The sequence below is a fragment of the Maylandia zebra genome, linkage group LG20 (genome assembly GCF_041146795.1).
Source record: "Maylandia zebra isolate NMK-2024a linkage group LG20, Mzebra_GT3a, whole genome shotgun sequence".
NCBI classification, from domain to species: domain Eukaryota; kingdom Metazoa; phylum Chordata; class Actinopteri; order Cichliformes; family Cichlidae; genus Maylandia; species Maylandia zebra.
In genome coordinates, this window is record NC_135186.1 from 15,492,150 (window position 1) to 15,516,198 (window position 24,049).

The window sequence follows — 24,049 nt, forward strand, 5'->3', positions numbered from 1 at the left end:
TTCTTTAAGGAGTTTAAAGCCTGAAATAAACATGATTGTTTATTAATATTTTGGACACAGAACCTCCGAGATTTTTTAGTAAATTGGGTTTTTCCTGATAATTGTTGTAGTAGTGACTCTATACGGCCCTTATGGAAGTTTAACTCTGTCATTCTCAACAAATAAATATTTTTCTTCCCATTTCTTCATTGCATATTAGGGGGGAAAAAAGTTCCATTTGTAGATTGTTTACTGGTTTTCAGATTGCTGTAAATGCATTTAATCACAACACCATTAACCTTTTGGATTCCACTGTTATCACGCGAGTCTACTGACAAGTCTGCGTGTATTAGCAGAATGCTACCATTTAAAGAACAAAATGAGCTTCAGTGTAAGAAAAAGTCAAGGACATAAGTTGTTTCATTATGGAGAATGTCGCCAGTGCCCCCTGCAGGGCCCCCACTGAATTGCGACCAATTCCTGAACAACGGAGTTAACGGGAGGTGGAGTAACTACATCCAAACTTTTGGACCACCCTACAGTAACTCCGACCGTGTTCTCTTCAGAGGGTTAGGCTGATGAGGAGTTGATCAGTGATGGTGTTTGGCCACTGAGTAACCTTTTCCCTTGTGTTATTTAAATTTCAAGTAAAGGAATAATTTTGTGTTTTATTATTTTGTGTTGGTTTCTTTGTTTTACAAACATAACACTCATCATCCATATTTCCGTATACAGTTGGTCCTGTTAAAGAGGGACTATTAAAAAAAACCAAAACCTTTACCAAGTCTCTTCGAAAGTGTAGGTTTTTTTTTATTCGTTAAAAACTCGAGTTGGGTTTCACATGCATAAAATCAAGAACTGTGTACACTGATCACAGCTCTGTGAGTGGTTCAATACTGTTGATCGCACATGTGGCTTTATTTTGAATCCGATATATAAAGAGAAGTAATTCTGGACTTCACTGATGTTTGAACCCCAGCTCTAAAACTACTTATTTAAACTGAAAACAGAAGCCAGATGTTGTGTCTCACCAGAGGCTTACCCAGACATATGGTAAGTAATAAGGTAATATGGTAAGGTTCATTGCTGGCCTTGAAACAGGAGTTTGGGGCATTCAATTATATCTCATAGTTCTCCCCCACTACGCTTTTACATACTGCTCCTGAGACTTTAATGGTCAAGCCTCTACAGCTCTGATATGCTACATGGTATAAATGTGCTTTAACTGGAAGAACACATTATTATTATTGCGTCTGCCCCTTGAAAACTAGCTCATAATGAACAACCCATTCCACAGCCTCAGCCAGTCAGGAGACTGAACATCAACACTTGACATTAAATATCACATGCAAGGCTGGCAAGCAGCTGCTGTATTGCATTGCCCTCCACAGCAAACCTGAATACAATAGAGTGGCATGAGTGTGAGTGACAGCGATGATGGGGTGAAAAGGTAGGATGTGCAAAAATCCACCCGACCTGATGGAGAACTTTTGCCTCACTTTATCCATGTGAACGCAGTGACACTCTGGACGAGTGCTGATAACAGAACTATTCTTTGGAGCAGCCTTTCTCCTGGCACTGTACAGGAAAGTAGTCCCGGCCACTTCGGTAGGCTCGGGCAGCTATAGTACAGCGCCACCTAACGTTGCCTCAGTCGTTCATGGCACTCCAGCTGAGTGCTGAGGCACTGTGTTCATCCGTCCCTCCACAAGGGAGGGGATGGGGTGGGGGACGCCAGATGTAGCCAGAATGCGCGTGCGCACTACTCCGGTGGAAACCTACTCCGGTAGGACGCCCGCTATCGGTGAGTTCCCGCAAATACTGTGTTGGGTTGTTTACCCCACACAGTCAGACACCAACACCAAATGCCTGCCGCAGGGTCTGATAGACGACACGGGTTTTCCTTTGAACATACATTTGGTTAATTGGTTAAGTTGATTGACAGACCAATCAAGAGTTTCTAATGAGCCGGCCTCGCGAGGTTCTCACAATTTATGCTAATCAAGTCGATGTCACTTCCGCCCCTTTTATTTGCGCCATTTTGGATAGGGCAGTTTCTAGGCTGAATGTGTATTGTCTGTCAGAGAAGAGAATGGGCAAAGCGTTATCGGCTAACAGGCACTCGTAGGTAGAGTTAAATGCGATTTATTTGAACGAGTAGTTGTTCCTCAAAAACAAGGCATGTGCCCACCCTCACCACTCCAGGGAATGGAGCTTTTAATTGTCTAATGAAGCTGCAAGGCTTTTCGCTCCCGTTGGCCGACCGGAGGGAAGAGGATAGCCCTTGTCGGCGAGGGACAGTCGGGTTTGGAGGATAGACTCGCGTTCGGTCGACTCGTTCTTCTGGCGAAGCAAGCTGTCACCTTAAAGGATATTGGCGGAGATATCCGAGCAAGTGAAAGTGTCTCTACATCGCCTCAGCCATCCTGAGGTGACACATTTCACTGAGACGGGAGCGCTGGATGTGAACGCAGGTAAACTTGTCTGTCTTAGTGTTCGGCGTTACCCTGAGGGAGTGAGAGTTTGCTGTTAGCCGTAGCTACCTGCGCTGATGCGGTGGGTGGCGATGAACTACAGCTAAGGTAACTTGGCTGTCGATATTCTGTTACTCCCTGTAAGGGGCGCAAGCTCAAGTTGAATTACTTGTCCAGTAGGTTTGTTTATAGCAGCCAACAAAAACTAAATGCAGATAGGTGTTGTTTGTGGTTAAATAAGGGCACAGAAGGTGGAACTATTATTATTGTTATTATTTCAGCCAGTGTTGTTAGTGCGAGTTTGGCTAGCCTAGCATGCTAACTTAGCGCGGTGTGTCCCCATTCTTTGTCAGTGACAGCATCTCCCTGCCAAATCGATTTGGATTTTGCCAGATGTTTATCACTGACACCAGCGTGGACCCAGCGCACGATTTATTTGTCTCCGTCGCTCATGACGCCGGGCTTGCTGGTCTTTGATGCGAAGAAGGCTCCTGGTGTCGAAAGTGTAGCTGTATTACTGGACACAGAGTTGTCTTCAACCCGGTATAGGCTGTGCATTTTACTTGTCTACAGCCGTACCCGAGATCATGCGGGTTTGCATTTGAAGCCTCAGAGATGATTAAAGCGTGATCAGAGGTCAGCCAGGTGAGAAGAGGGTTGTGATGCACTAGTAACGCTGAGAGGATGGCTGTCACTTGACTGGGACAAGAGTCAGGTTATGATCAGGAAATATCAGCCTCATATACATCTGTAATAGCAAGTGCTGCAGGCAAGCATCAAGTTCAATGATACAACTGTGCATTGAAAGCTTGAAAGCATCTCAAACTTTTTCTGGTGTCAGAGTGGACATGGATGTCACCAGAAGCTTCTGCCCTCATCCCTACATTGAATGTAGAAGTGTAAACAGCAGTTGGGAGACAGGTTTTTGTGTCCTGGTGAAGGACTGAGTGAGGAATTCTGTGGTTGAAGGCTTGAAGGCCTCCTGTTTTCTTCTCTTTTTTTTTTTTACACCACCATGATTGGGTAGGGGGGCCTTTTTCTTCTCCCTGATCTGAGAAAAGCAGAGAGCTGCCTCCTATTGCCTTTCCTTCCTTTCCTCTTCCTTCTCTCCCTCCCTTCCCTCCTACTCAGCCTCTCCTGTTTCTTTCTTTTTTTTTTGTTGCTCCTTTTCTTACCCCCTTCACTTCTATCCATCGCCCACTCTCTCACCCTCTTCCATTTTCTCTCTCCCCTTTCAGCCTCTTCCCCGCCTTTCCTCACCCTCCCCTCTGAGCCTGTCTGTCCAACCTCCCTGCCTCCCCATCCCTTCCCCCTCTCCACTTCCGTCGCTCACTCTGTCCTCTCTGCTTTCCTATCATCTCTCTCCTCACACTCCTTCTACCCTCACTCACTCCCCCACCCTGCCTCTCACTCTCCCTCCTCCTTCTCCCTGCTCCCTCACCCACCACCACCTCATCCTCTCACACTCGCCCTCCCCCTTCCCTGATTTCTCTCGCTCCTTCTGTCCCTCCCCTTCCTCCCTTTCTACCCCCACCCCCCACTCCCCTTCTCCCACTGCAGACATATTGTAGAGGCTGCTGCTGACTCAATAGGAGGCGCCATTCTGTGATGGTATTGCGAGGCAGGGAGGAGAAAAAAGGGGGCAGGCAGAATATAGGGAGGCTTACATAATGGAATTCCTCTCTAGCGCCATCTACAAGTAATGGGCGGAAGCAGGATAGAGACACATAGAGGGGAAGTGGGCAGGGGTGTGTGAGGTTTGCATTCCCTTTTGCTCAGTTCCCACTGTAAGACCAATGTGAGGCAAGTAGAACTGTGGGGCTGCTGGGCGGATTGACAGAAAGGTCTCCTCACTGGACCAACAGATGGTAGAATCCACAGCCCCACTCAACTTGCGTTTTCTAGAAGGGGAAATAAGCTGAGGTGTTCACAGGAATTGTTTGGGAGTGTACTGTTTATTGTCACTGAGCTGCCTTCATGCTGTTGTACATCAGTGACCTTTGACCTCAGTAGTTTGGAGCTTTGATTTGAGTAGATGCATCAGACTGTTTGGTAAATACATTAACAACACTTGTGTCCTTTGGCTGCCTCACTTTATTGATAAGTGATATTGATAATAACAGCTGGGAGGATCTGTGTGCTTCTGTCTTTGCATTAGCAATGACACTTCTAACTCGTTGAGCTCTGGCTCGCCTTGTGTAAGTTGTATCCTGGCATCCATGTGCATTCTTGTGCAAATGAATGAGATAAAGCAGGAACCCTGTTATGAAAAATCCCACAACTCGATGTCATTAGCTCTGCAGGGTAACATTTACATTTTGTTATTCTGGGGTCTGAAAAGGTTTTCTGGAAACATGTTTGCATCACCCTATTAACCTCTGTGAGAGAATAAAAGCTTTGCTGCTAGCTATTTCTGACAGAACTTGGTGGCATGTGTCAACGTAGAGAAAGCCCAAGTGTGAGTTATGAAAAAAAAAAAAAAATCATTACAGCCGAATTCCATTTACCTGCTCCAGTTGTGTGGTTCTTGTATTGTTTGCCCTGGCCTACTGGGGTATTTTAATAAAGCAGAGCTATTGCTCAGAGTATTGCTAACACCTCATGTGTTTTCTGCCCTGTCAAGATGAGTGTCCTCTGTGGAAACTGCCTTTGTAATTAAGACAGGGGTTAGTCTTAACTGAGTGACGAACATGCAGAAATTCCACAGGAAAAGTGAATCTTTTTAAGGACACAGGTTTAGTTGGGTCATTGAATTGTAGTGTCTTGCAGATGAGTCCATATAGTCACAATAAATCATATGAACATCTGCACAAAACTTTGCAGTCACAACTCGTTACCATGTCTCAGTAAAGTGATAATAAAGTCAAAATACAAAAAAAGACATTACTTTAACAGTTGAAAGCTGTGTTCTTCGTGTCTGAAAAGAAGTTTTGAACCCACAATCTTTTTTTAGGATTTATGAAAGGCAGGTTACATCACGTAAACTGTGCATTTCAGCTAACTGTTTATTCCCTGACCTTTGGCTTCAGTTACCAGACACCTGTCCAAAATCTGCCCTGCACCTGTTGATAGCATGGATGTGTTTGTGTTTTCTGTTCAGGCAGGCAGAATGTTCCAGCTCCCCGTCAATAACCTGGGCAGTCTGCGGAAAGCAAGGAAAAATGTCAAAAAGGTCCTCGGAGACATTGGCCTGGAGTTCTGTAGAGATCACCTAGAGGTGAGTGTGCAGGCTTTGGTGTTTTTTACAGTTACGCATGCAGCATCTATGTAGATAATTTCTTGAAGTATTAACTGGATTCTTAAAATAGTATTTGAAATATTATGATGGTAAGATTAGTTTACTCATTTTTTTTGACATGTCATTTCATTTAGGAGAAAGATGATCCTCGTCATTAAAAAAACAGTGCAGTGGTCAGAAAAACATCTCAAACTCCACATGCCTCAGGCTACGTTCACACTGCAGGTCTTAATGCTCAATTCCGATTTTTTGATCAAATCCGATTTTTTTGTCTGCTCGTTCACACTACAAATAAAATGCGACAGCAAACGCTCTCTAGTGTGAACGCTCAAAGCGGCCCGCATGCGCAAAAGAAGATGTCACACACAACGCGCTCTGTTTAGACCCAGAGCAAACAATATTGTTTGACTGATGGCCCTTAATATAAAGACTTCGGTCTTCACGTTTCCCAATTTTTGCTTTAAGTTATTTTGTTATTTACATAATAATATAAATAACCTAATAATGATCCTTATTGCCGTTTAAGAGAGGAGCGGTGCTTCAAAGGATAGCTGTAGATTTCTGTCAGAATCTGCAGATTATACAGAACAAATAAAATGTTCACGTTGTCTTCCCAACAGTTTCACTGACATCCACACTGGATGGCCAGGAAGCGTTCGCGATGTCTTCTCTGGCGCTGATAATTGGCTTCAGTCTTGTGTCGGTGACGTAAAAGGCGGATTTAATGCGACTTGACCGTTCAAACAGCAGTCGCTTTCTAAAACATCGGATATGTATCGGATTCAGTACCACATACGAAAGTGACCCAGATCGGATTTGAAAATATCGGATTTGCGCCGTTCACACTGTCATAGCATGATCGGATATGGGTCGCATAGGGTCAAAAAATCGGATTTGATGCGCTTTCGCCTGCAGTGTGAACGTAGCCTCAGTCAGTATGTTAAAGTTCATAACACTACAACTAGGAAACGATTGAGAAAGCTATGAGAAAGTCTCTTCTCTCTAAAGCAAATGCCTCACAACAGCTGTCTAGCACGGTGGTGGAGGGTTGATGATTTTGGCTTTTTTGCAACAATAGGACGTGGGCATCTTTAAGTCCCTTAGTCAGCCTTCAACTCCTCAATATACACCAACGTATTCTAGAGTCAAATCTGAGGCCTTCTGTCCAACTGTTAAAGCTAGGCAAAAACTGTGTCTTGATTCCTAGCAGATCAGGAAATCTACAGCAGAATGACTTAAAAATAATAGAATCAAGGTTCTGCAATGGCCCACTCAAAGTCTCGAGCTTAACCCAGTTTGAAATGCAGCAGTGTGACTTTTAAGAGAGCTGTGCATAAATGAATACCCACTAACTTCAGTGAATTGAAGCAACAGTGTAAAGAAGGGTGGGCGAAATTCTTCTACAAATATGTAAAGGAATGAAAAAGTCACAATGAAAACAATAAATAAAAGTGTGTGCAAACGATATCAAAAGCATCACCAACTGAGTTCTTTAGACACAGTTTGCAGTTACGTCACTAACTGCTGCATGCAGCTTGTAAGTTTAGGTGTAGGAAGCATAAAAAAACCTGCAAACTGTTGACCCTTGATTTTTTGTTTACTTTGTTTGTTAGTTCCCCCTCTAGCTACTGATGCAATACTGAGCAAGCTTTTTTCAGTCTGTACTGGACTAATATTGGGTCCAAATATCTGATTGGTAGATGATGATGATGATGAGAGACCTTAAAGTAAGTGTTTTTCAGATAACTGTAAAAGGGTGCAGTCACAGGTGTGAGTTACTTCAAATAAAATGGAAAACTCAAATCCTTCATCTAGTTAGTGTCTGATTGACATGCAAGAAGGCAAAAATAACTTCTCCATATATACGTATCTGTTTCATTCTTTGTCTTGTGACAGTTTCAAGTATTGTTCTGCTGAGTGATTGAATCTTTTCACTTATTTATGTTAAATTCTTTGTTTGCTAGGACTATAAAGACTTCACTCCTCCTGAGGTGTATATAAAGCACACTAGCTGGGAGGATGTCTGTATGTGGGAACCATCGCATACCAAAGCCCAGGTGTGTGACATGTAATCACAACTTCTTTTGCACATATTGTAATATATTACTGTGATTTTTTTTTTCCTCCATTTTAAACACATGTATAATATATAATTATAATGATTTGTTTAAATCACAAAAACAACCTTTTTTTTTTTTTTTTTTGGTCTCCTACCATCTCTCTCTCCAGGACTACCGCTCAAAACCTTTCTGCTGTTCTGGCTGCCTCTTCTCATCCAAGTACTTCTCTGCGTACAAAAGCCATTTCCGCAATGTACACAGCGAGGACTTTGAAAACAACATTCTGCTCAACTGCCCCTACTGCACTTACAATGGCAACAAAAAGACTCTGGAAACACACATTAAACTTTTCCACATGCCCAATAACACTGTGCGGCAGGGCCCCGGTGGTATGGCGGGAGCTGGTGGGATCATGATGAAGGACGGGCTGCTGAAGAGAAGCGGGGACAGTGTGGAACAGGCGGTGTACTACTGCAAAAAGTGCACCTACAGGGACCCTTTGTACAATGTAGTGCGAAAGCACATCTATCGGGAACACTTTCAGCAGGTGGCCCAGCCCTACATTGTGAAACCAGGAGACAAGGCTAATGCTCACAACGGTGGCACAGACGGTACTAACACGAACAACGTGAGCAGCAACCAGATTCACTGCAAGAAGTGTCTGTTTGTTCCACGGACCTATGAGGCACTAGTCCAACATGTCATTGAGGACCACGAGAGGATTGGTTACCAGGTCACTGCAATGATTGGACACACCAGCGTGATCGTCCCCCGTCCCAAACCCATCATCATGATGCCCCCAAAAACCCAAGGAGACAAAACCATCATTGGGATGGGCCCTAAAGGTGCAGTAATGGCTTCTACCAGGTCTCCTAGCTCACAGCAGCTGGGTCGACTTGTCATGGCATCAAAGACTGGTTTCAACTCTCAGAGTCTTCTGTCGGGATTGAAACACGATGCTATAGGATTAAAGGCTGGTACCACGCAGCCGTTCTCTATTGGCAGCCAGCAAGTTCGAGTTACTTTGCCTGGTAACGCCCAGGTTTCTGTGCCACAGCAGTCACACGCAGCAAAGCAGCTTATTTCTGGTGGCAGCCTACGGAGCCCAGTTATGCTCGGTGCTTCTTCCTCACTCAAATCAAACCCTCTTGGTTCACGTGTTCAAGCAGCAGCTACTACTGTAGCCTCTGTTACGGCTAAGAAAGGTGGCTCATCTGTCCTTGGCACATCCTATACCCAGAAGTGGAAAATCTGCACCATCTGCAATGAGCTCTTCCCGGAGAATGTATACAGTTCTCATTTTGAGAAGGAGCACAAAGCAGAGAAGGTGCCTGCTGTGGCCAACTACATCATGAAAATTCACAATTTCACCAGCAAGTGTCTGTACTGTAACCGCTATCTCCCCAGTGACACATTGTTAAACCACATGTTGATCCACGGTCTGTCTTGTCCACACTGCCGTGCAACCTTCAATGACGTTGAGAAGATGGTGGCCCACATGCGGCTGTCGCACCCAGATGAGAGAGTTGGCCCACGCACAGATTCTCCTCTGACTTTTGACCTCACTTTGCAGCAGGGTAATCCCAAAAACGTTCAGTTGATTGTTACTACATACAACATGAGAGATGCCCCTGAGGAGTCAGTGGCATTTCATGCTCAAAATAGCTCCTCTGTATCATCAGCCTTGTCTGCCTCGCTAATATCAGGTAAGAGGTTAATGCCTCAGCACCCACCCAAAACACCTTCAGGGGCTGCTGACAGTGTACCAGCAAAGATTGCCCCACAGGCATCTGTACCATACAAGAGGGATGTGGGCAAGACTTTATGTCCTCTTTGCTTCTCTATCCTTAAGGGCCCAATCTCAGACTCACTGGCCCACCATCTGAGAGAGAGGCATCAGGTCATACAAACAGTTCACCCAGTAGAAAAGAAACTGACTTACAAGTGTATTCACTGCTTGGGAGTTTATACAAGTAACATGACTGCCTCCACCATCACACTACATTTGGTGCACTGTCGAGGTGTAGGGAAGTCCCAGAATGGGCAAGATAGCCGGGCAGCCCATTCTTCTCGGGTCAGTCCGGCTCAGAGCAGTGCCCTCAAACGGGCCAGCTTTGATAGCTCTGAGGCTAGTGCACCAAAACGAAGGAGGCCAGGACCGCCTGGGGAAAGGGCCCACCCCAGGGATATCAATGGTCCGTCTGGATTTGTAGAAAACCCGGATGAACCTGTAGTCCTGGCACTTGACCCCAAAGGACACGAAAACCTGTCATACGAATCCAAGAAGGCATTTCTAACGCAGTATTTCAGTCGAGCACCATATCCTACACAAAGGGAGGTGGAGAAGCTGGCAGCCAGCCTGTGGCTGTGGAAGTCTGACATTGCCAGCCACTTTGTCAACACAAGGAGGAAGTGCGTACAGGAATGTGAAACCCAGGGCGCCAGCGTGTTGCTTGGGTTCAGTATGCATGAGCTCAGCAAAGTTAGCCACGAGCTGGCATTCGGTCAGGATGGCGTGTGCGAGGGCAGACGTGGCAAACGGCGGACATCTAGGATGCATATGGGACTCTCGGAGCAGGCTCTGCAGAGACACAGGGAGCTTATAGCTGCTAATGGTGGCATAACTCCACTACCAAAAAGAAAGCCAGCTGCGAATGTGGAAGATACTAAAGCAAAGCCATCTGCCCCAAATCCCAACAGTGCCAGCAAAGACCAACCCAAGACAATCAACAGCACCTTACCACAGAAAATGCCTCTAGACCTCTCCGAACCTATAGCTATCGACTCTGACAGTGAGGAGGAAGAGCAGCAGGAGGATAACAAGGAAGCAGAGGGAGAGGTACATCTCCATGGTAACCAGCAGCTTACTGGAGCTAAGGAAAGAATGGAGCCAAGGACAAGGGCCAAGATTGTTTCAGATCTAGATGATCTCTCAGACGACGACGACGATGATGACGATGAGGATGACGACGATGAAGACGAAGGGGCGCACGTCGAGAATGGTTTTGGACCCACAGAGGGCTCAGGAAGACAGAGTGCTAAAGCAAGAGACACTCTACCCATCATCATTCCCAAGTTTGTCCCATCATCAGCAAGAAGCAGGAGAGACGCAGCCCAGCTGGGCAAGCAGCAGGTGTGACTGATAAAAAATCAAAAGACTCGCACACTCAAGAGAGGCACTTAAGATTTGATCGCCTCGCCTGAACTGAAGGACACTGCACAGCAACACTAGGCATCTGTGAAGGAGGGAGCGACAAGGAAACTCAAACACAAGCCATCCAATGACTTCTAAGGGCAGCAGCTAGGACTCATGTAAAGATTTGTGAACAAAGTTTAAATGTTGTTTTTTTTTTTTTTTTGTTTGTTTTGTTTTCCCCCCAGAGCAGGGGAGGGAAGGTGTAAAGATACTGACGTTACACCAAACAAAGTTTTTTGCCTTCTATATACTTTAGTACTTTGGGGTGGAGTCCTAACGGTGATGTAGCCATTGAGCTTGGCTTAAAATACTGAGATGTTTTGAGGTCAGGCTTTGAAGCTGACCAACTAATCCATCATTTTTCATGTAGTTCTCCTCACATAGGTAGTGTAAATTTGTACAGTCTTTTAGACATGTTTGGACACATGATGCTGTACATGTACTCTTAAATATTTGCTATTACCTGTGTGTAAGGTAGCCTCATATGTTCTACATTGGTATGCTTAACATACAATAGGTGTTGCTTTGGTGGCTGGTATTTTCTGGTATGTTTATTTTTTAACCAAAACTAGTTTCTTTGCAAAATAATATATCTATAAATAAACGAACAGTTTTTTTGTTTGGATTTTAGATATTATTTTAATTTTTAATGAATTCTTTTGTGGAATGATAGTGGAAAGCAGCATTTCAGCCACTTTTTGCAGCCTCTTGCTCCTTATCCCTGACTGTACTGTACTTGCCTTCTATTTTCACAATTTTCACTCGATGTTTTGCTCCCCCTTCAAGACTGGACAGTAATCAGCAAATTGACATCCACAATAGTGAAAGCATTTTTTTTCCAAAAAAGATATTGTGTTTTATATGTGTTCTTTGAATTGTGTGTATTTGTTTTCATTTTCCACTTTAGCATTTATGAACAATAAAGTGCTGTAATTGTGCTTCTCAGACAGTCAAAGCGACACTGGTTTCTTTTTTCACATACTCGAGACTTTGAAGCTTTGAATGCATTTCTTCTTAAAAGGGATTTATTAAGCTTTATTTTCTGCCATATAATCTGACTGATGTAGAATTTTTAAGACCGATACCAGTATTTGTTACCAGTGGATATATGATTTTTCTTTAAGACAAATAATGTATCAAGTCTTACTGCATTGCATTTGTGTTATTTAGGAGTCCTTACCAAGGACTTGTGGCAAGAAGGATTGATTGTTGTGTTCCAAATATGTGTTACCAATGGAGAATTTGCTGAATGCCCTCTGCTGGACAAATTATGCAGTCACTAATAACATGGGTGAAGGGTGTTTCTCCCATCTTTATTTTTTAATTTTTTAATTCTTATTTATTGGTCAATTTAAAATTTCCAATAATGACACACTGGCACATGGCTAATATCAGCACGGCTGATGTATCAGTCAGGCTCTAAAATATACTGTTACAGTGGTGGAGCCTCATATTTAACATTGTTAAATTTTGAAATAATGGAGTCAGTGAGGCACAAGTGATCCCTGTGTTTCAGTATTTTTTTCTGCTGTTGGCTTAGTATGTCAGAGGGGATCTACCTGCTGTTCAAAGCTTTTGTTTTACAGGGGGCTTAAAGGGAGGAAATCCTAAGAGCTTGCATCAGTGCCTGCTATAACATAAGTAAGGCTTGTTTGAAACGGAAACTACTCCATGAATGAAAGTATGACGCTTCACTTCCTGTCTGATTTCTTAAAACTGACACAGGTGCTTCTTCCCGTGTGCTGTACTCTGCAATGTTTGGTGAGTTAGGGGGAAGAACTGGAGACACATCTTATTTTACTCAAGTTTCTGAACTTCCTTTGACAAATAGTTGGTATTTAACTCATGTAGCGGTCAAATCTTTGATTTAAAAAGGTGCTGTAGATGGACCATTATCAATACTAGCTAAAGGTCTGATGGTTAATGATGGATAAAATACTGTTAATGGTGCATTGATGGCTGTTTAGAAAAGCTGTTATGGGTATGGAACCCAGCAGGTTCAGCTGACATCAATCTGAATGGCCACTGGATTATTAGAGATAGAGAAAATTGTTCATTTTGTTTTCTTTTACCACTTCAGCCTGTCCATAAATGCAGTCTGGAAAAAAAATCGCTGCCAGTTCCCACAGTAAAACTGTAAGCTGGCATAAGTATCACTCTATTCACTTGTACAGGCCACAAGCCACATATTACCCACTACTGAAATATATTGACCACACTGGACCAGGATTTAGGTCTCAATAAGAAATGTGAACTTGTGGTACATTTATAACGCACCAACATTTATGTACATTGCTCTATTGCTCTTTGGGTCGCTGTAACTTAATCAGATTTTCAATTGATTTGATTATGTTGTTATAATTCAGTGTTCTTCAAGGAAACTCCGGGTCATGACCACCTACTTAAACATGGTTGCAGACAAAGCATACCTACTCAGCAGGGCACTGTGCCCCAAAATGGTTCGGAGCCAGCGGCTCTGTGTCTATGCCTCAGTGGGCCAGAGCAGCTTTGGTGTGAACATGCTCAATAAATATACCAGTTTCCGGATGATTTTGGATATGAAGCACACGTACATATCACCTATGGTTGTGAGTTTCCTGATAAAGTAAGGTAACAGCAGACAATATATTCAGGCTAGCAGCTAAAGAAAAAAAATCCTTATTACACTAGCACAAAATATGACTGCCATGTTTTTATCCATTTCTAAATTTGTGGGTTACTGTCATGTGCTGACATCCTCTACATTAAGTTATCTAAAAAATAAATAAAGTGTGCAAGCTCCAGTGATAACAGTGAGACATCTGTCCACATAAACTGGATCTTATTTCAAAACATTTATCCAGTAAATATTTCTTTAGTCAGATCTTAAATATCTTAGTATATCCATTATCTTAATGAGGTTTGAATTCTGCTGTAATTTGAGAAAACAGTGGGGGTAATGTCATCCTAAAATAAAATCTTGTGGAAGAAACAGATTTATCCTCTGCATAGCATAAAGGGTGAGCACCTTGAAGTTAAGACAGGCTTTTTTTCTGGTGTGTTGCCAGAAATAGTTCCAGGAATATCCAGCATTGCTTGGTAACCATAAAATAATAATACAAAAAAATAAAATCACCAACAGAACCAGAGCTTTTTCTCTGGTGTCATAGGTGCAGTCAAACAATGATGTCATCAGTATGTTGTTGATTATAAAAACAAAACTGGGGCAGTTAGTGGTGTCATATCAAAGGATTTAACTGTGTTTTGATGGTAGGGTGACCCGGGGTGATGTCTCGTCACACAACTTAAGGGTATTGAATGTTCACCACTGGAAGAAAAAGATGAAACACAGTTCTCCATGTGAGGTGTTTGACAGCTACAATATATCTGTGTGCTCAGGCTGTACCAAGTAGATCCAGTCTGCATGTTACCATTAACTTGTTGTGGAAAAGCACTGGGAGCATTGCATTATTAACCCTCTGCACATTGGATGAGAGTTCTGCCAAAGCAGGGATCAATCAGATGGGACTTATTTAAATGTAGTGGGTCACAGTGCTCTACCAGTGCAGGCGAACTGAGGGAGATCAGATACATATATTCCCCCTCCCAAGTATTTCATTAAAATCCTATCCTTGATGCCCTGGGATGAGGAATCTAAAATGGAGGGAAATTACCCCAGTGCAAGAGGGAGAGAGAGACAAGACTCTCCTTGGCTGGCTAGTCAGTGTTGCTATGCTGTTGTAAGGAGTGAGGGAGAGGGAGGGAAGGAGAGGTGGTGGTGGGTTGGGGGGGGTCTGAAGGAGAGAGTAGAGAGAGAGGCCTAGCAGACTGTGGGGGAGGCGGAGGCCTCATCTGCAGTGCTGTGTGCAGAAGGAGCGTTTAACAGCCTTTCAGAGGGGGGAAGGGGAGGGGAAGGGAGGCGAGAGGGAGAAGAAGGGAATGGAAGGGGTGGGTGAAGGAGCTGGGGGGAGGGGATGTGAAGAAGAAAAAGAGAGTCACAGAGGGAGGAGAGGAAGGGCGAGGGTGATGGAGAAGTGGGAAGTAGAAACAGGGTAGGAAGTACTACGGGGGATGGGGGGGTAGCAAGGCAAGGTTATGCTGGTGGTGGTGGCGGTGTAGTGACTGGCGCCCCCTACAGCTGGAAGAGAAAGAGAGGGAGACCCTGTCTCTCTTCTCCAGCTGTCAGACACAAAGAGGTACTGGCTTCTGAGACAAAAAGAGCCCATCTACTTAACAGGAGGGAGGCGAATTGGCTGAACTGGCCACAGGTCAGTGGAACATTTTGCTCCTACCTGACCTGCTGCCCACATCCACCTGAGCGGTGAGAGCATGAGAGACAGGAGAGAGAAGGAGGGAAAGGTGGGACAGGTTAGAGGTGGTGAGGTGAGGAGCAGAGGAGAAGGAACACGTGGGCAGGTTGGACTATAACAATAACTGCAATGAAGTTGTTAATGGCGCACCCTGTGGGAAACCTGCAGGAGCCAGTATGAGTTTCCCGACAATGAAAACAACATAGAAAAAGAAAAAGAGGTGGGCTGCTAAATAAGAGCAAAATATGTGAATATGCCAGTGGAAGTGATGCTCTTGATGTCGTGGGTGCAAGGTTTCATCTCGTTCATCCTCTGAATATTGCATGTCGCTAGAGGTCATCTGGAGCAAGGTGCCACACAAACTGGGACAATAACACCAGCAGATACAGAAAGAGAAAGAGAGAGAGGAGGCGGTGGAGTTGTGTAGATGGGAGGGGGGGCAGGCTCAAGAAAGGCCTTGCAGACTGCGGGGGAGACAAGAGGCCTCTTCTGCAGTGCTGGGTGATGGAGGCAGGGATGCGGGTGGGGGCTGGGGGGAGGACTGTGGGGTGTGAGAGACACAGAGAGATGCTTGCAGACTTGGCCCACGACTAGCGCCTCCTGCAGTCAGAACAGTTGTGCTACACACACACACACACACACACACACACACACACACACACACACACACACACACACACACACACACACGTGTACTGTAAGAGATTCAGGGAAAGAATACAGTGAAGTTATTGAGTAAGCAATGAGAAAAAAAATCAGACGAAAGCTCCCTGTTAATGAGGGAGAGAGGTCATCTACGCTGAGGCTGAGATCTGGAGTGACACGGATACAGGTGGCAAAAGAACAGCGAGTCAGCTTATATCTCATCTTGTTTTCCACTCTCTCTGTTGGATTTTCTCTCTTCTACGGTGGCCCTGAAAGGTCAAAGGTACTCTAACTTAAAAAAAACACCCAGCAAACAGAAAAACATTGAAAAAAGGGACACAAAACACAGTGGAAGTGAATTTGGGGAGACAGCTGTGGTAAACAGCTAATAGCGTGCATCTACAGTAAAATATCAATGGTGCAATTAAAACAGATTATTTTGCGTCGTCTTCTCCCTCCCAACACTTCTTCTTCTGTAATCCTTCATGTGTTTCACCTCCATAGCTTTTCCATCATGTTAAAATCACTTCCATTGTGTTTTGCATACTTTTGTGGTGTTTTTCTGTTTGCCAGTGTTTCATCCCTGTCACAGCTACAGTACTTTCCCCTGTTGTGTCCCCTTGTGTCTTGTCCCTTTAAATCAGATATGTCAAAAGCACTTCACACACTTTGATCTTAAATGGACTGAACCAGAGACACTTCCCTTTCTGTTAGTGGAAATGCTTTTAACTACGCATTTAACACCAATTAATAAAGTAAAAATCCAACAGTACTTCTCAGTTTTTTCTACACAATAAAGAAATGTTGCTGTAGTAAATGAAAGAAATATTTTAGCAAAAATAAAGGTTTAGAATTACATTTCTCATTGCTCAAACTCCTGGAATATCAAAAGAGAACATTTTTGTTAGTTCACAGTCTCTTTGTTTTTCTACTGTGGACACATTGTAAAAAACTGAAATTTATATAGTCCATCACGGTGTCGTATGAATGGCTGTGGGGAGGTTCTTACTGAAATCTATGCAGTCTTTCACATATTCCAAATCCATCAAGTGGGACATAATGGTGTCCTTCCCAGGCCGATTCTGGCCCATGGGCCTCATGTTTGACACCCCTGCTTCAAATGAACCTTTTGATAATAAAAGTTCACCATCGTTTTTTCCCCCATGGAGTTACTCTTGTCTCCTTTTGGCTTCTCTTTTAACCTTATGAATAGTACTTTACAAAGCCTGCACCACCGAAGGCCCAAGGATATTTAATCATTAGTTATGTATAACTTTAAGGATTTATAGAAGGCTGAAGAGGTGAAAAATCTATATCACATAAAAATGAGAAAACAGAAATCTTTTTTTCCTCATACCTTTAATCACCTGTAACAAACTGAAGTTGATGCTCTATGACATCACAGTTGTTTGTATGAAGAGAGTGAAGAAAAATGTGCAAAACAGTGATTGTTTTTTTCTTCATAATTTCACCTCTGCCCAATAATAATGGTTATCAACAGTCCACAGTGGGCATATCAGGATTTTACATGTTTACATGACTCGTAGACACAAAGCAATCATAAATTCCATTCCCACTCAGAGTAAATGAATCCAAACTGTTCCTATATTAAGGAAGAAGGAATGTTCCTGGAGTGTTGGGCAGATTATTGCAGTATATTGCAAACAGCCTCCAATTTGCCTGTCAAAACATGAATGAAACTTTGCAGGATGTTGCATGAATGCGGCTGCAGAAACTCAGCGGATGACATCATCATCTCCCCTGAGAGAGGGAGAGAGAATCAGAGAAACCCAGCAGGCTGAGGGTCTACTGCTCTGCGGTGGCGTGTGCACTGAAGAGACTGAGAATGCCCTTGCTCGTCTGTGGGCCTCCTGCACAGTAAGACTTAAGTGGAGGAGCGGTGAGGAGCTTTTCTGCTCAGCGACAATGAGGCAGCTGCTGGCGCTGCTCGGTGGTGTAAAAAGGATGTCGGCTGCATCGCATGGCACATGTAGGTGCACGGGAGGGAGATGGTCTTTTGGGAGGTCTGACACAAAGATCTGTACACAGCTGGCAGGGGAGAGGGAGGTCCAAAAGGAGAGGGGTGATAAATAGGGCAACAGTCTACTGCTGAGTGTCTAGGGATTGAATTTTCTTAGCAAATGGGCAAGAAAATGCCTCCTTTTTTTAATTGTAAAGATGACATTGATTTCTTTGTTTGGTAACCAACAGTAAAAAGGTCAGAGGTCACAGCTTCCGGTCCTTATAGCAAGCAGCAGCAGAGTACAAAAAAGGGACAGGGTTAGAAATCTGTAGGTCAGCTCAGGTTTGGAGAAAAAATTAAGATAGGAACGTGAGCAGAGGATAGAAAGTGGTTATATGAAACAATAAAAGCTGAACATGGAGCTGCCAGGCATGAGGAGAAGAGGAAGAGCTCAGAGTAAAAGAGGATATGGAGAGAGTTGGTGTGACAGAGGATGACGTTAGGGGTCAGGGTGAGATGGAGACAAATAATCTGCTGTGGCAAACCCTAAAGGGATCGTCTGATCGAAGAAGAAAAAGAAGAAGCCTGTCAACGTTACTATCAGCTGTATGAATATTTTTTAACATCTTTTTTCTACTACTCAGTAGTAGGCCAATCGCTTGGTAATTTGCCTTTGTATTTATGAACCTTTGTATTTATGAACCTTTGTATTTATGAACCTTTGTATTTATGAAAAGATTAATCATTAAATTACATTAAGAAAGGCCATTTAAAAATGAGGTTTAAATGAAAATTAAATTAAATGGAAAAGTTTGTCAAGAGTTTGGGCTAGACCGCAGAGATATACCACAGTTAACATACTGCCACAGCAGGCGAAGAGCTTGTTCCTAGCAGCAGGCTGTAATCCGTTGTTTGCATCCTTAAGAGCGATCCTGTGGTGCCTTTGAAGAGTCAGATCTTTTTTGTTGATGGCATTATGTGCTGTAGATGATAACATATTAAAAGTCTTCACAATTTTACATTGAGGAGCATTATTCTGAAACTGTTTCACAGTTTGTACAATTTTTGTTTGTTTGTTTGAGGAACCTGTGCCCAGCTTCAATTTGAGTTGTTTTTTCATTGATATTAACGATAAGCTAATAATGGCACATCTTGTTAGCTCAAGATGATATGTTTTCTGTTCTATTATGAATTAAATCGGAAATTATTACTGTAAATCAGTGTGTTCTGTTTTATTTACATTTTTAACTATTAATTTGAACTAAACGTTAACCAAATAAATAACTCAATAAGGTAAAACTAATCCAAACCAAAACAAATACAGTAAAATACAATAAGCCCAGTACTGTGCAAAAGATCTGAGCCACCCCTCATTTCCCCACTTGTTTGGAAAGCCAGAAATATCAGTATTGACTCTACTGAAGCGTCAAAACCTCACAAACAACTGTATGTGTCAAATATGATACTGTAGGCGTCAAAGGCATTACGAGATGAAATAACAGATTCTATGTTATGGGTTGCAATGTAGAGAGTTATTGCACAAGGTATAGAAATTTTCCTGTATCTGTCCTTGTTGCAGTCAGTCAGTTAGAGAAAGTGCAGCACTAACTGTCCAGTATAGGTGCAGAGGGTGGCCAGGATTGTCCATTATGGACAGTTTGTTTGCTGACTGCCTCTGCACCATACCTGTCCAGTTTGCAGAAATAAACAGTGGCTGAAATACACGTTGATTTTTTTTTTTTTATTCTTTACAGTTAACAGTAAATTCTGAATTGCTTTTCTCTTTGTTTAGCAGTAATTTAACTGATCTCTTCTTGGTTTGACCTTTTTAGCAGGTCAGAGCTAAAACCCTAACAGGGAGTGATTCCCTGGTTGCTCATTCCTCCTGATCTCCAACAATAAAGTCAATGTTGAACTGGTATCAGCAGGTGTACGATGGGTCAGGCAGTGAAACTCCTGCTGTCCTCCTCTCTGTCCCAACACGCACACGGGTTGACCTGTCCCCTCATAGCCTGCAGATGTCGCTGTTGAGACTACTTTCCAAAAAACAGAGAAATATTATTTAATAATAATAATAATAATAATAATAATAATGGATACTTTATTGATCCCCATGGGGAAATTACTTGTTTTTCTCTGCATTTGACCCATTCACTCAGTGAAGCAGTGGGCAGCCCACTAAGCAGGCGCCTGGGGAGCAGTGTGTAGGGACGGTACCTTGCTCAGGGGTACCTCAGGGTAGCCGTTAAGTGGATTCGAACCGCCGACCTTCCGATCATGGGGCGACCACTTTACCTACTGAGCTATCCCTGCCCCATATTTAGTATAATATTTTAATATTTAGTATTTAGTATTTAGTATTCCTCTTGTCTCTTCAAAGATAGCAGAATAGTAACTTCCTGCACCTTGTTGGACCCATCAAAGTGTTACATCATTTACTGTTTATTGGCTAAAAACGAGATATTTTGACCTAATAGCTATGCTAATATCAGCTAATATGATATGACAATATAACAGGTAAGAATGCTTTCTACTTCTTGTCAGTAATCTTGTTCTTACCAATAGCAACAGCAACAAAAAAAGAAGGAAAAAAAAAGTACCTGACATCATATTTGTCTGTAGTAGTTGTATTTATGCAGGATCTTGATTGTCTTTAAAAATATATTTTCACCTATAAGAGAAAATGTTTTGTGTGACTTGCAAAACAGTCATGATAATCAGGAGTGTAGCACAACCCTGGGCTCTGGTCTTCATATGCTCTCTATTTTTATTCATATTCAGCCATGCATCTCTCTCAAACAAATAATTGAGCATGTACAACAATCTGTAATGGTCCTTAACGTAGCCAGAAGTGAACTTTTTACTGTCATGAACTGCAGGACTGACAACCCACATACAGACATATAGAGGCAGAATGTAATAATTAAAATAAGCCTTTGTTATGGCTGGTAAAATTCCACTGGGAAAATAAACTAACACAAAACACAGATGGGAGGTGAACAGACACACAAGGGCTGAGGAGAAGACAGCGGTGTTTATGTGCGAAACTTATGAAAAGATAATCAGGGAATTGGAGCTGGAGGGTAGCAGGACACAGGTGAAAATAATCATAGACAATAAGATAGGGGGCAGGAAGTCAAATTAAACACAAAACACTAAAGTTAAGCAACTATTAAAAAAAACAAACCAAAACAGGGTTATACAGATACATGACAAAACTTAGAGGGAACTGACAGGAGGGTGAGAGGGAACAATGAGGGGAAAATGCAAACTGGAACTAACACTTAAAAGCTCTGCATAAATAAAAATCAAGGAATAACCTTTTTTTAAAAAAATGAATCAGTTATTTTTAGATGTTCATTCTTTGATTCTCAAAGTCCAAGAAAATCAGGGACCGTGACATCTACAATATGCTCAGAAGTGAGAAGACTTCTCTCCACATTTGTCATCAGATTGAAGCCTACAATTACTTTACCCTCTCATTCTCCTCATCACCCTCAGGGTAACCTCCATTATGTTCTCTCTCTCTTTTCACTTCCATCATCCTCTATCACATCTTCTTGTTACACAGACAGACCCTCTACAAGAAGGAAGCACAAAGGACTGTTATTAGTCTTGTAACCTGCTCATGGCTTCATCCCGTTTTCAATCTTTTTGGTGCTAAAACATCAGAGGTCAAACCAGGTCATCAGAACACATGTAGCCACACAGTATTTCAGTAATACAGTGTGACTCAGTGGCTAGGAATACATTTAAATAACCTAAATGGTCTCTTTGAGACCCAAGACACAGCACAGCACTATTTCAAGGTGGTAGGAAGGAGATAAGAACTTAAATATAACCACTTGTTACAACCAAAGTTTGCAGAAGAGCATCTATGAATGCACAACACATTGGACCTTTCTGGACTATTGCAGCAAAAGACCACAAACTCATGTAAGCTAAGAACAGGTAATGGAGGCTACAGTTTGCATGTTTTCATTGTTAAAAAACAAACATTATCTGGTCTAATGAACCATGATTTCTGGTGAAAGGTTCAGATGATAGGATCACAAATGTGGTGTAAATGACACGAAAGCATGGATCCATCGTGATGTGGATCAGTCAGTCTGCTAACTGAGCATTGTTTAAATACCACAGCCTCACTGAGGGTTGTTGATGACCATCCCTTCACGACCACAGTGTACCCATCTTCTGGTGACTGGTTCCAGAAGGATAGTGGTCCACATCACAAAGTTTAAGTCATATCAAACTGGCTTGTTGAACCTGGCAGTGAGTTCACTGTACTCAAATGGCCTCGGCAGTCACCAGTTCCCAGTCCAATAGACCACATTAAACTGGGATGTGCTGAGTTTAATGTGGACCAATATCTCTGAGGAATTTTTCTGGACCTTTTTGAACCAAAGACACAAAGAATTAAGGCAAAATGAGGCTGCAGCACTACTAACAAGATATACAGACAATGTGGGAGTAAAACTTAGGTAGCTGCTCTCTGTTGTGTGGGAATATGTATATGGTTAAACCTATGATGGGTCCAATGAGGTTACAAGTGTGTAAAAGAAGAAAACCCATGTTTCAATAATTTTGATTTACAATTTTTTGTTGTTTTTAGTGGAACACCATCTGTACTGAAAAGCACATGACTGTATCAACACAAGCTACCCTGTATTTGCCTTCTGTTTTCCAGTCATGTGAAGAATCCTTTACCTACATGAAGCAGGTATTATACAGAAGGAGGAACTCCAACTATTTCTTACACACATATAAGCCTTGAAAAAAAAAGTTGTGTTTTGTGTCTTTCGGAGGACGATAAATCATTGCTGCTTTTTCCACTTAGTCAAATATGTGTATATTTCAGCTTCAAATCGAGACATTTGTAGTTTTAAAAACAAGGACATGCATCTCCCTTCGCAGTCTCTGTCTCCCTCTAGTGTCTACATGTAATATAGGAGCAAACGTCGAGATGCAAGTTTGTTATATGCTTAGTACAACTGTGCAAGTTATCATTTTTTTAATTTTCTGAACTAAAGTGAGTGCTTTTAGCTGAAAGCAGAATAGCAGAGGGAGGCATTTTTTCTTGTTATTTGATCAAGTACATGTGACTTCTAAAGTTGTTGTTGCTTTTTTGTTTGTTTGTTTGTTTGTTTTGAAATAGAGATGGATTTTAGGATTTTATTCATAGTCAAAATGTTACTCTGTAAAGTAACTTTAAAGGAATACTTTAGTCGTTTTCACTCACTGATAATAATCCTGCTAAGAATCATTTTGCTGTATTCAGCTAAAATAGTTCTTTAACTGTTTATACAATAAATTCCAAAAGTTCCAGAATGCCAGTTTCACTTTCAATTAAATATTTATTTCTAATACGTTTTTATGTCTTATGTAAAAAAAAAGAAAAAGGGTGATGGCATTGCGTGATAATAGATGTCCTTCTCCAAAGATGAATGTTGTATAATGTAAAAGCTATGCTTTGTCTCGGAAACAATAATTAAGCATCACTAAGCCATGTAATAACGTCAGATGGGCTGTTTATACATTGTAAATTAATATGTCTACAACAACAAAACCTTGTAGACATTTATTATGATGGAATTCTTGGTCTGGGTCAAAACGGACCCGAAACATACCAGGCATGTATTTGCATTTACCGGGCAGGTAGCCAGCAGCTGCAGCAGGTACATATTGCTTTTGGCCATAAGATGTCACTATAAAATTAAAACAATCACAAGCCAGTGGCAGGAACTACAGTTTATTTTTTGTACCCATACTAATTTTACATACGCAGGTAACACTTCATTCAACTATCATAAAATCTCTGTTACACACTATCTATTAGTTTTTACCGAGTATAGTATAACTGTTTAAATGATTAATGCACACGATTTTAATTTAGGGTTTTTAGAGATATGGTCATCATTACGTTAATAGAGTGAGAAAGTGCAACATCAGTGCTTCAGTTAACATGATGGCAAAAAACCACGTAAAATGGGTATTTTGTTTATGAATGACATTAAAAACAAAAAATGAGGCATTACTGTTCATTATTGTTCGAGCTATTTGGAGCATGGTTGGCACACCGTGCCAGGACAGAGTGGGCTATTCCTGGTGAGGTGGAAGGTGCTCTTATTTTGAAGCCACAGAGTATTATAGAAACCATGCCTTTTATTTTGAAGTTCCGTATCTCCGGCTCTCCGGGCACGGGCAG

At 42.3% G+C, this 24,049-nt stretch overlaps 1 protein-coding gene across 2 annotated transcripts; it reads left to right on the forward strand.

The window, feature by feature from the left end:
- Positions 1-1,672: 1,672 nt before the first annotated feature.
- On the forward strand, positions 1,673-11,902 carry adnpb (activity-dependent neuroprotector homeobox b). 2 transcript variants are annotated; one of them, XM_004565480.6, is made up of 4 exons: positions 1,673-1,783; positions 5,554-5,670; positions 7,656-7,748; positions 7,921-11,902. In XM_004565480.6, exons 2-4 carry the CDS (start codon positions 5,563-5,565, stop codon positions 10,888-10,890), a joined length of 3,171 nt encoding a protein of 1,056 aa, XP_004565537.1. In that variant the 5' UTR covers positions 1,673-1,783; positions 5,554-5,562; the 3' UTR covers positions 10,891-11,902. The 2 variants fall into 2 exon arrangements, with proteins under 2 accessions (XP_004565537.1, XP_004565536.1); XM_004565479.4 differs by lacking the exon at positions 1,673-1,783 and adding an exon at positions 1,997-2,453.
- Positions 11,903-24,049: the final 12,147 nt, after the last annotated feature.